The 12,509-nt window shown below is 40.5% G+C and overlaps 1 protein-coding gene across 1 annotated transcript in view; it reads left to right on the top strand.

Annotated features, from left to right (window-relative positions):
• LOC311154451 (collagen alpha-1(XV) chain-like) overlaps window positions 1–12,509 on the top strand; it is a gene marked incomplete at both ends in the record, with an annotated part of 133,419 nt that overhangs the window by 81,906 nt on the left and 39,004 nt on the right. Inside the window, 4 exons of the mRNA XM_084206981.1 lie at window positions 1,223–1,258; window positions 2,333–2,485; window positions 6,339–6,407; window positions 8,742–8,786. Coding sequence (XP_084063107.1) covers window positions 1,223–1,258; window positions 2,333–2,485; window positions 6,339–6,407; window positions 8,742–8,786 — 303 coding nt within the window. The remainder of the gene's footprint in view (window positions 1–1,222; window positions 1,259–2,332; window positions 2,486–6,338; window positions 6,408–8,741; window positions 8,787–12,509) is intronic.

The raw sequence follows: 12,509 nt of genomic DNA, 5'->3' as shown, positions 1-12,509 counted from the left end.
AACCAACAGCCATGCAGAAAGTGCAGTAAGTGTGCTGCAAAGCAGGCACCTGAAACCCATGTCCATTGTAACCAGAGGTGTGTGCTCTGCATGGGGGAGCCTAAGAATAGAAAAAGTCTACCTGAAATAAACTGAACATGAGTCACATACTATAGGAGGAGATTGATGGGGAAAGAAAAGCAATTTAAGATAAATTAAATTTCTTTTAAAATCATAATCTTCTAAGAAAAGCACTACAATATTTTGCCTCACTGAGTCTGTTTGCTGCATTCTGTATATTTGATAAAAGTTCAATTAGAATTGAAGCACTATGTATCTGCATCTGTTCAGTACAAGTAGGAGTATTTTTCAATTTTTACTACTTTTTTCTGAAAGCCTTGATTTATTTTATATTGCAGTATCCATTTTGTTTTTATTCCAAATTAATCCAGAGAAGACAACAAGAAAGAAACAACAGGATGCACTGAAAGTAAATTCAGTTTGTTCATGGAGTGACATTTGACATGGAGTTTAGCCATTGCTTTTAGGAAAAAAAAAACATTATCATATTACTCCTGCTGCTTACTCATTTTTTTCAGACTTTATTCAAGAAATATTTCTGCTGAGTGAGTAAGGACAGGAGCTTGCCAACATAAAATTATTCCACTAGATCCAGAGCAATTTTGAAAATAATTATTAGTGTGCATTATTATTGTCTTTCTGTCAATTTGGTGAAATAGAAATGGAAAAAAGCCAGTAGACAAATAAAGTGTACAAAAGCAAACATTGATGAAATCTTGATTGCAGCAGAGGAACCTTAAAATCTTCCTGGTCATCACATCCTAAGTTTGGAAGGGTGCCCTGGACACCTTGAGTGGGACCAGTTTCCAGTTCTGTTATAGCCCATAAGAATTTTGACATTTATGTTCAGAAGCATGAGGATGTGACCTGCAGTGTTTAATTCTCTGTGCTCCAAACCCTTAAAATCTGCAGCAATAATTGAAATACTAGATTGAGTCCAGTCAGTATACCAGACCAGAGCAATTAATGTGTTATTGTAACTCCTGACTTGCAGTGTTTTCTTTTTAACTGAGAGGTCTGATGTTTCAGATAAAGGGCTTCATGTACAGGACATCAAATGAAACACAGAAGTCTGTGGGCATTTGTATCCAGGAAAAAACCCATAAATGTGTTTTTGTTGAGTAATGGTCCTATTCTAAGTGCAATTTATTTTCTTTTACAGGGTGCTCAAGGTCTTCCTGGTTCTGCTGGTCCAAAGGTAACAGAAAAGTGTCTTTATAGAATGACAGTATCACTGTGATACAGCACATTACTGAAAAGGGCTGAGAAATCTTAGAGACTTTTATTATTGTGTAACTTAAGTTTCTCAGTTCATGCTTCCCTATGGAGAGTCCTGTAGTCAGGTAACCCCAGCTGGACACAGCTCTATCACTGTCCTTCCAAGAGGGACTGGGGAGGGAGAATAAGATGGAAAACAGCTTGTAGGTTGAGATAAGGCGGTGTTTACTAAAGCAAAAAGAAAGGGAAAGTTTGCAGGTGTATAAACCAAGAGAAAAACAGTTGAATCTCTACTTCCCATCAGTGAGTAATGTTCAGCCACTTCCCGGGAAGCAGTTGCTCTGGAAGGCAAATACTATAAAACAGCAAATGCCCCTGCTCCTCCTCTCTCCCACAGCTTTTATGTCTGAGCTGACATCATATGGTATGGAATTTCCCTTTGGTTAACTCGGGTCAGCTGTTTTTACCTAGTTGGGTCCCCTTCCAGGGTGTTGCCCACTCCCAGCCCACTGGATGGGAGGAGGGTATGAGAGAATTGTTAAAGAGACAGTGCTGATGGTGTGCCAGTGCTGCTCAGCAGCAGGCAAAACACTGGTGTGTTATCAACACTTTTCAGGCTACCAATGCAAAGCACAGCACTGTGAGGGCTGCTGGGGGGAAAACAACCTCCAGCTCAGCCAGGACTGACACACAAGATCAGCAGGTTGAGAGAGGTGATCCTCCCTCTCTACTCTGCCCTCTTGAGAGCCCACCTGGAGAGCTGTGCCCACCTCTGGGACCCCCACCCGGCACAAGGAAAGCATGCACCTGTTGGACACAAGTCCAGGGGAGGGCATGAACATGACTGGTGGATGACCTCTTCCTGGGGATGTTCAAGGCCAGGTTGGATGTGGTTTTGAGCTACCTGGTCTGGTGGAACACGTCCCTGCCCATGGCAGAGGGATTGAAACTTGATGAGCTTTCCAGCCCAAACCATTCTGTGATCCTGTGAAGCTACTTATTTGCCTTTACTTAGACAAATTCAGTATATCAACAGTCTGAATTTTTATTTTAGGGTGATACTGGAGACACGGGATCAATAGGCCCCAAAGGAGAAGCTGGCCCTATTGGATCTCCCGGAAAACCTGGACCACCAGGACCTCCTGGGCCTCCTGGGCCCCCTGGACCTCCCGGACCACCAGGACTAAGTTACAGCTTGGGATTTGAGGTATTTTGCTCTTCTGAAGTTTGTTGTAACTATGGATATATTTCCTCCAGAAGAAAGACAGTGTGATCACCTGTATATTTCACAGGTATTTAGGTCTGAATTGATGACATAGTAATTCATGCTGGAATGAAATTTGCCAAGGAGCGTAAATACAGAGACACATGTTGCTCATTTCTGACCTCATGGTCTGTTCTACTTAGGACAAAGATGTTCTATTGAAAATATAAAATTGCAGATGATACCTTTTCTACTTCTGAGAATAATACCCTCATCACTTAAAAACATGAGATCAAGCCAGCTCAAGATGAGTTTTACATATCATTTCAGAACTGCTCATTTGGATAATGTTGTTGGAGCAGAGAGTGGCTTTGCAGTAAAGAAGGGCAAAGGAAGAACACTCAGGTTCAAGAATTAGAGCTGCTGCATTAGCATCTTTGTGAAGAGAGGCCAAGAAAGTGTCATTATCAATACTCATATTTGTGTCTTCACTTTTTTCTTCCTTATTTTCCATGCATTTTTCAATTCTAATTTACCTTTGTGGTTCAGCAAAGTCTTTCTAGAGTTTTTTATGTCATGGGATAGAATTGAGCTGGCACAGTAACTCAGGGTAGTCTTATCAGAGAAGTAAGAGTGTTTGACCAAAGTTACTGGCCCTCTGTAGAATGGCAGCAGTAAAGTGGTGGTGTTTAAAAGATACCAGTTTTCATGAACTTTTCTCTTAGTATCTACCCCACCCAACTCTTTTGTATTTTTCTTTTCTCTACTCTACAGACACTTTGAGGTGTCACAGACGTGACCACTAGTGCTTGTTTAGAGACCAAATTTGATTTCTAATGTCTGACTGAAGAATATTGTACTATATACACTACTGGTTAATAATCTCACTGATGTCAGTGAATTTCAATGGACAAAAATCTCTCTAGCAGTTCACAAGTTCTTAATTGCCAGCACTGAAGTTGTTAGCAAGAAGCAGCTTGAAGCCTAAGCAAACAGTCCTTTGCCTTGTCTTAGGCACACTACACTGGTCCACAGTCTCCCTGAATAAATATCTAATTGTCTCAGAATGAGTTAAGGATCCCTGCAAGTCACATCTTCATCCCTGGTCTGAGTTTTAGCCCAGAATGGTGGCTTCTCCGACTTACAGTCATCTTCTGTGACCTGTGAGGACCCATTCTTTGAGAGATTCTCCACTTCTCACCATTAGCACTACTTGAGTAAAAGGCAATGTGCCCTTATTATGTCACCAAAGAGTTCTCCTGAAATTATGTGCTTAGGATCAAGCTCTGCCACTTTTAACACCCAAGTCTCAGAGGAGCAAACTTAGCAGATGAGCAGGAAAGGTTGGAAACTGGGAGTCCCCACTTTTATGGATGCAAACACAGAAGGATTTGAGCCCTAACAGCAGTAACAGAGTCTTGACTGGCTTCATCTTGAACTTTATCTAGTCCAAACAAAATTGGTATGATTGTCATTTCCCTGAGAGGAATACTACTTTAAACAGGCTCGCTAGCTGTAGCTGATCTTTTGGATGCCCACCCCTGCCATCTGTCGAGGCAGCACCGTGGTCTGCCAGTTTGTTAGGGTGACACTACCTTTTGCTTGGCAGTCTGTTTATTGCAGTAAGGCTGTTTCTGCAAAATACTCCTGTTAGCACTTGTTAGCATCTGTGATCAGCTATGTGCAAAAACCAAATGGCATGGTGTTTGCTGCCACTTATGCTTGCCAAAAGAACAGTTTGAGCTGCAGAAGGTACCTGGTAAACCCATTAAAAACATGCAGATGTCAAAAGAGATGATGTGTTATATAAAGCAGGCATCAAGCACTCTCTTAAAGGGAAAAACAGACTGGCACAGTGCAGTCAAGGGAAAGGGCTCAGAAACACAGTATGGTTCACCCTCCACAGTGAGAGTTTGCTTAAACAGGCCAAAGAGAATATGAGGAGATTTTCTGTTGGTGATTGATACACTGATAGCTGATGGAGGAGGAGTATGAAAGTCTGAATAACATTAAACCAATCTCAGGTGAAGTTGCACAAAAGGTCTCTCACCTTGGTCCCCCAAAAGGAAGGACCTGATTCCAGCTGTGCACTCCTTCTGCTTCTCTTACTCTTGTGGAGCTGGCAGAAAAGGTCAGAAGAACAAGATCTCTCTTTTTCAGTGGAGCCAGTCAGATGATGTTTTCCATACATTGGTGTTAAGCTGTCATTCAGTAGCTGCTGAAGGTGATCCAACTGGTGTCCCACCCTTCCCCTTACACCATCTCCTGAGCACACCACAGCTGGGCTAGGCTGGGCCATTTCAAGTCCCTCACTGGCAGAAAGCTAAAGGGGCCAGCAGTGGGTCCTCTAAACATGGTAAGCTGACACAAGGGCTTGCTGTCACAAGGAGGTGGTGGTTCTCCTTTGCTCCTCTTCCTTCCCCATCTGCAGACATTCCTGGCACATTCCCACCCTTCACATGCACTAACATTCAGTATTCCATCAATTCTTCCACAAGCCAATTTAATTTACTAAAATTTTAGAGAACACTCGCACCCCAAAAGTAGGACATTCTCTGCCCTTTTAGTAACCTAAAGGAAAGTGAGGGGATTTAACACATAATGCTGATGTTGCAAATGAAGGCTGTATGGCTGTGAGTAGGGAAATAAAACAAAGATTAAGATTTTCTCTTTTCAGAAAAATGAAACAATTAAGCCAGCATAGCTGCAGCTAAATTTGCAGCTAAAACCAAGTGAACAGTTCCCTGCTGGCATGGCTCATGCAGATGTTTTGAAGAACAGTCTGACGAGCTTGGACTAGGCACAAACCAGGGGATAGGAACATGAGAGGTGCTGGGCCTGAAACAAGTAGCTATGGCAGCCTGCAAATTTATTTCTTTTCTGCTTTGGAACTGGCAGCTCCTGCTTCTGCCATGTATCTGGAATGTCATAGAACAGTGAAAGCTGGAGAGAGGCTTCTGCTTTCTTGTATAGTTTCCCTGAAAACTAAAAAATCTCCATGGGAAATAATAGGTAGTCTGCTCTCAAGGACTCCCACTACATGGAGTTTTCTGAAGTTAGCAGAGGGCAATGGAAATGGACAGTGGGCTGGAGCAGATGGCCTGTAACAAAAGCCTCAGGGAACTGAGCTTGCTTAGGCTGGAGAACACTTAACCTTAATCTCTGTAAGGTTCCAAGGCCTGAGTTTCCAATGCCCTAGACATCCTTATTGGAATTCACTGTTGACATTGCTTTTGACAGGAAGCTGGGCTAGGCAGCCTCTGAGACCTTTCAACATAATTAATCCTACAATTTGATGGTGGAATTTTTTTCTGCTCAATTTCAGAAAGCAGTATTTTAGGCAGGAGCTCAATATTTGACTGTAAGAATTGGGCAGAACTTTTGTTGATGACAAGTGATTGCTGCCTTTAAACTGCAAGCTCTCCCTGCCTTAAATCAGTTCTGGTAACCCTTACTAGTCATTGGTGTTTTAGTAGCTGGGTGACAGGTAAATGCTACTGCTTAAAAATGTGCTTAAACACAGTACATACTGTCTCACTTCTGCTTGATGCTCTTCAACCTGAAGTGCTGGAGCAATGGTGTCAAGTTGGCAAGACAGCAAAGACCAGAGTCTCTGTAAGGAAGACCAGCATGTTTTTACCACATTTCAGCAAAGCCTAGCTCCAGAACATCATCCATTTTTCTCTGAAAAAAAAGTTAATGAGAAAAGATTAAAATATTTGTGTTCAGTATGTTTCCAGTTTTTACAGAACTTCAGAAAACAGAGGAGCTGGGAAAAAAAGCAAAACAACACAACCAGGAAAAAAACCCAAAAGATAAATTCTCAAATTCTGTAGCATTTTGTCTCTTCCATTAGGATATGGAAGGATCAGGTAGCATCGACCTGTTAAGCGAGTCGAGAATTCCCAGACCAAGGGGACCAAAGGTGAGTTTTGGGGGAGGGGAGTATAATTTGTTGCGGGGTTGTTTGGTTTGTTTTGGGTTTTTTTCCAAACAGAGGTTTCCTCCATTCTGCTTTTTGGGAACATATAGCCCCAGTCAGCTGTAGAGTGAGAGTCACCACATTGAAATGGATTCAGTTGCCCTAGAATGTCATTAAAATAACTGCGTCCTCCAAAGGATCTGAATGGTATTTCTCTGACACCCCATTAGCTAGTGATTTTTTTTTATTCTGCTCTATTTTTGAGATATCAAAGGGTGAAATCAGGGTTTTTATGTTTTCTAGCTCTCTATTTCTCCCTTCACCCTAACAGATTCCTTTCTCGCATATGAAGGTGACTCACACATATGAAGATTAAACTGAAATGTTATAGTTTGACAAACAAAAGTGCATAATACAACTTTTAAACTAAATTTTTTTATCAGTAACGTGGAAGCAATGTCACAAACAAAGGGATGCTTTTTTCTCCATCACTGTATCTCAGGAGATTTTTTTACTAGTGTGGGCCACTTAAATCATCAAGTAGGGAATATGGGAATATAATCTATCAGTACCAACCAGATCATTTGGATTTATTGTCATTCCTAACAATAGAAGGAGTTCCAGTGGTTTAGTCTGGCAACAAAAGGAGACAAAGGCACAATCCAGCAGCTACCTAATGGGTCTCTGGGGGGCAGCTGCAAGAATGGTGAAGCTGAGCTGTTCCTTGTAGTGCCAGATGGTGCAACAAGGGCCAGTGGTCACAATTTGCTGGTTGTGATGTTCAGGCTAAGCCTTAGGAGAGGGCTGTTCACTAAAAGGTTGGAGCAATTGCCCAGAGAGGTGCAGAAGGCACTCCTGTCCTTGGAGTGATCGAGGCTTTGCTGGACAGAGACACGGCTGAGCTGATCTGAAGCTGGTGGCAGCTCTGCTCCAAGGGGGTGATTGGATTAGATGGCCTCCACAGGCTGTACAAAATCCTCTGCCTGTGATTCCATGAATCATCAGACACCAACTGAACACTGGAGGCAGGAGTGACTTTGAGCATCTCTTTACTGTGTTGGTTTAAAGTACTAGCAATTGTGAGTCACTGAGGATGTAGCTGATAGCTTAGAGAACTTTGCCCCCTCTTACGTCTTTTCCTAGATACTAAAAATAGTACAAAAATACAGTTACAAAAAAAAGTATTTGATCTGTTTGCTGAAACAAGGAGGTATCCACAAGCAGGGCCAAAATTCCGCATTCTGACCTGCCTTAGTCACAGCCTTACTCTCACACTTGGTTTTATAACAGGCATTGTTTCCAAGTCACTCCGCTATAAATATTCAAAAAATATCTTGTTGCAGTTGAACAAAATTTTCCTGTTACCGCTTAATTACTCTGCAAAGTTTGAGTCAGTACAGAAGACAGATGAGAAAAGGAGATTAAAAAAATAAGAATTTTGCTGAATTATGAAAATGCTTTTACATACTTACTGGTACTGCACTATGAGCCATTTACACCTTATCACAACTCCAGAGAAACCAGTGATGTTTAGGTGAACTGAGAATCTGCTTCAAAGGGGTTGAAACTCAAAACAGCTGCTAAGAAATAAATTACATTTATTGGCACTGTCTTTGTATCTGTTGAGATTTCTAGTAATCTTTTTTCAGAAAATAGCAATTGGGTTTTGAAGGAGAAATATAATTTTTTTTTCTGACAGCTCAGCTCTCGTTTCCAGGGTTTCTATTTTTTTCTTCCACAGATCAGTGTAAAGTTTCGTTGGTGTTTTCTCATTATTTAGCAGTACCATTTCTATCTGCCTTCATATTCCAGATAAAGACAATTCAATCACTTTGTCAAATTTCTTTCTCTTCCATTCAACTTTCCACGATGTCCAATAATGAACTGCTGTCCATTTTACCATCAAAGAGCCATAATTGTTCTTTACAACCCACGTCACCATATAGAGATGAGAGGAATTTGAATTTCCAAATTATTTTTGAAACAAACCTTTTGGGAAACTGCTTTTAAACCTAGCAAGTCTGTGGTGCCTCTTAACTGGTAGCATATCTTAATTTTAGCCAAGAATGCAAATTCAAAAATTTGTAAGCTGTTGAAAGCAATACATCACAACAAATGCACTTGGACAAATTTATTTCCAATATTTTCTAATATGTATAGTATGCAGTGACAGCACAAAAGTTGTATTTGTAAGAAAAGGTGCATTTTATTGCTCTCTGTTAACACTACAGGTCTCCAGCATTGCTTTTGGAACAGTCTTGGTAGTGAGTTATATTTTTTTTTCTGAAAAAAATTTATTTTGAAATGCCATGTGAATTTACTAGTAAATTTTTATAGGGTTCTGCAGGAAGACCTGGACAGCGTGGACCATTAGGACCAAAGGTAAAAACACTTGAAAGGTAAACTATATTGCTTTAGCATTTTTTTTTTTTTTTTTATTTCTCTCTGCCCAGAATTTACCTGAGCATAACAGCTTTCCTTTAAGAATCATATACTGATTAGGCTGGGACAAATTTTGTTCCCATTTACACCGGATATCTATGCAAAATGTGTATTATTAGAATTATTTCACATCCAACAGGAGCAGTGAGTAAATACTAACTGGGCTATTACATTCCATCACATCTTTGTTAAATTTTTTTTGGACATCTGGCAATTTCTCTTTGTTGCTCATTTATACATCACTCTGGTCTCAGAGAGGTTACATGTATTGTGCTGTTGAAAGAGAAATCTGTATGACGAGGCCTTCTGATCCCAGAAAGTGATAGGAAAACATTCTGGAAGGTGCTGTGGGGAAGAAGGGAGGAGCAATGGCTACTTTGCCTTGGTTTTATTTGAGCTTAGAAGTGACTGAATTTTTCCACTTTGATGCTGCTACTGGTTGTGTAACCAGTGAGGAAAAAAATGGAGAGATGAAAAATCACAGAAGAAAAGGGCAGATTTGCAGAATGGGTCCTTAGACAGGAAGAGGCTTTTCCTGTTCCTATGTAAAGCTCGACTACCACTCAGGTTAGCATGATAACACCTTAAATGTGAAGTTAAAGAAATTTAAAGTCTTCATTGCCCTGGGAAATAACAGCAACATTGAAAGAGCAGGAAGTGGAAGATGAGAAGTGACAGTGCCCATCCTCTCACTGTGAAATCTTCATCTGAACTTACCCCTGGCATGAATCACTGACTGCCAACTGCCAGCAATAACTGCAAACACCTAATTCATAGCACAACAGCCACCCAAGATCTGGCCAGCCCCCTCTGTCTAAAGTCTGTACAGCTCAGCTTCTAGGGCTGAAAAAAGTCCCTCCATAGTGCACTGCTCTTGTTACTGCTGGAGCACATTACTGATGAGTGAAAAAATCACAATTTGCACAGCACGGGTTGGTGAGTGATACTGCAGTGGACTGGCAAGAATAGATGTGCTCTCACGTGATGCTGCTCTGTGCACGTGCGTAGGTGCCGAGTCTCCACCCTGAAAATACTTTTATTTTTTAAGAACTTATTCTCTGCCCTTAGCGAGAAATTTTGTTTCAAAGAAATTCTGCTTCACAAATATTTCAGAAATTGGGGTAGCCATATTCCTAGGATTTAGGAAATGGGCTGGAGTGGTAGAGATAGTCATAAACCTTGGCCAAGAGACCTCACCATCACCTTGGTTTAATCAGGAGTCGTTCATCCCCAAGCTACAGGAGAAAGAGAAAGGAACATGCTATTGCCTGATATCTTAAAAAAAACAGGTATACTATGGCAAAATTAATATAAAGTGGTTATAATACACTATCATTCTCATGGGGATGAATTTTACACCCACTTTTCATGATTATAAATGACTTCACTAGGCAACAGTGGCAAAATACAACAACCACCCACTTCCAAAACCAAGAGCTAATGCATCACGAGGAGTTGAAGGTATAGCTCTGTTTCGTGCATCCTTCATCCTCCAAACACCCCAGACAAGTACAGCTGTCAGAGAAGACTAGCTATGATCAAATTTTTTCTCTTTCCTAGCAAGTAAGCATGGATCCAAATTCTGCTTTCACTTTTATTAGTATGAAAAGCTGTTTTCATTAAAAAACAGTCTACAGTCTTCATACACTCTTGAATATATGAACTCCCAAAAAGCAGTAAGCATGAACATAACATTTGAGGAAATGGCTGATTGATTCCAGTTTATATTCTCTATCTTCAAAGAAATGAACTAAATTGGATGTTCTCTGTCTGTTACAAAATTGAGGAACCGTGTCTGCTTAGGGCTAGAATCCCGCAGGATCAGTCCCAAAGGTGGAGCAGCGCAGTGTTCGTTATTCCGCTCGCGGTTTGACACAGTGCAGGGTAGGTGGAGAGAGCAGCAGCGTGAGGGGACTGAGTCAGCTGGTTTGGAGGAAGAGGAGAGTCCTTTGTGGGGGCAGGAGGTCGTGGCTGCAGCGCTGGAGCTGGGGAGTGTTGCCATGGGCTGATCGCAGGCGCCAAAATGAGGCGTCAGGAAGGTGGCTCGGTCGACACTCAGCAAAAATGAGTCGTGACCACAAACTCTTCAGATGTGGGTGGCAACTGGGTGGTTAAAATCTCAGAACCAAATCACAAATGTATGCTGAGCATCACTTTACCAAAAATACGCCGTATTTTTACTAATTGTTTTACTCCATTTGGTTCCTTTGTTTTTAAGGATAGTAGCATACATGTTTAAAATCCTTGCAATTACTGCTCACTTTAACACTTGAGCCCTACTGTGTTTCTGTTTCAGGGAGAAAGAGGAAGCATAGGTCCCCCAGGTTCAAAGGTGGGAAGTTTGTTTAACCTGGTCTAAAACCTCGGTTGTTTCTTTCCTCTGTTTCTTTTCATCTCTTCATGCACTTAGGGAATGCACTTAATGAATGTTTCTTGCTCTGTCAGCATATTAAAGCCCAGGGTGGCTTCACAAACCCCTTTCTCTGGTGAATTGTGAGTATCAGGAGCCAGTAACCTGGTGCTTAAGACTTCTGCCTAAAATGTTAAAATTGTATCCAAAATTCCATCTGAAAGGTGCTTGTCTTCAAAAGCATCTGGCAAAGCCCTGCCCATTTTCACCAGAAGGAAGATAAAAATCAGCAAAGCTTAGACAGAAAACTAAGTTCCACGTGCCTCTGCTCCTTCACTTGGTGGTGTGTAGCTCTCACCCCACACCAGAGCACCCCACAGGTCTGTGCTGCAGTAGGAGGCTCATGTCTGTCTTAATCCCTGCCTGCTCTGCTTTGAGCTCCTCTGGGAGCCCTCCCCAAAACTCCTGTTTGGGACTCTGCTGCTCCTTGCTGCTCCCTCTCTGACCTGAGCGTCTTTTGCAAGCATAAGCCAGCAGAGAGCGCTGATGTGACTCATAGAAATTTTTTTTTAATAAATAAAATAAAATAAAATAAAATAAAATAAAATAAAATAAAATAAAATAAAATAAAATAAAATAAAATAAAATAAAATAAAATAAAATAAAATAAAATAAAATAAAATAAAATAAAATAAAATAAAATAAAATAAAATAAAATAAAAATAAAGTAACCTTCTCCTGCATTTGGGACAGCCCTGAAATCAAAATTTATTCTAGGAAACAAGATAAATGCAGTTATGCTTGCTGAGTATTTACAAGAGTATTATCACAGTCTTCTAGCAGCATCTGCTTGTTTATTTTTTAAAAATACCAACAATGTAGCAGGACTCTTCTTGCCATAAATTCCATCTGCTGTACATATTATCAGTGTTGTCATTTCACATAGATATTTGTCAGCATGATAATTAAAGCTGATGCATTGACACACAGGACAGTTGTTTAACTCTTTATACCAGTTTGAGACTATAGAATATTTTCTTTATTGTTCATACATGTCCTTTCTTCTGAGGTTCTTTTTCTAGTAATTATTGTTGTTTTATGTGAGAGTGCATTTGAAATATGTGTATATTTTAAGTGGAGTGACTACAGGATATTTTAAAAATAAGCAATTTATCCCTTAAACCCTCAAACTAAAAAAAAGATATTTGTTTTCTTGTACCTGAGCAATGAGCTACATTCTTAAAATATGATGGGAATTAGAAATAAGGATGTCTCTGGATACATTAGTTGCAATAAAACACTTTACCTATCCT

The sequence above is a fragment of the Fringilla coelebs genome (genome assembly GCF_963513975.1).
Source record: "Fringilla coelebs genome assembly, chromosome: 1".
In the NCBI taxonomy this organism is placed as follows: Eukaryota; Metazoa; Chordata; class Aves; order Passeriformes; family Fringillidae; genus Fringilla; species Fringilla coelebs.
Note: the sequence above shows the minus strand (reverse complement) of the source record. Positions and strands in the feature narration are given on the sequence as shown.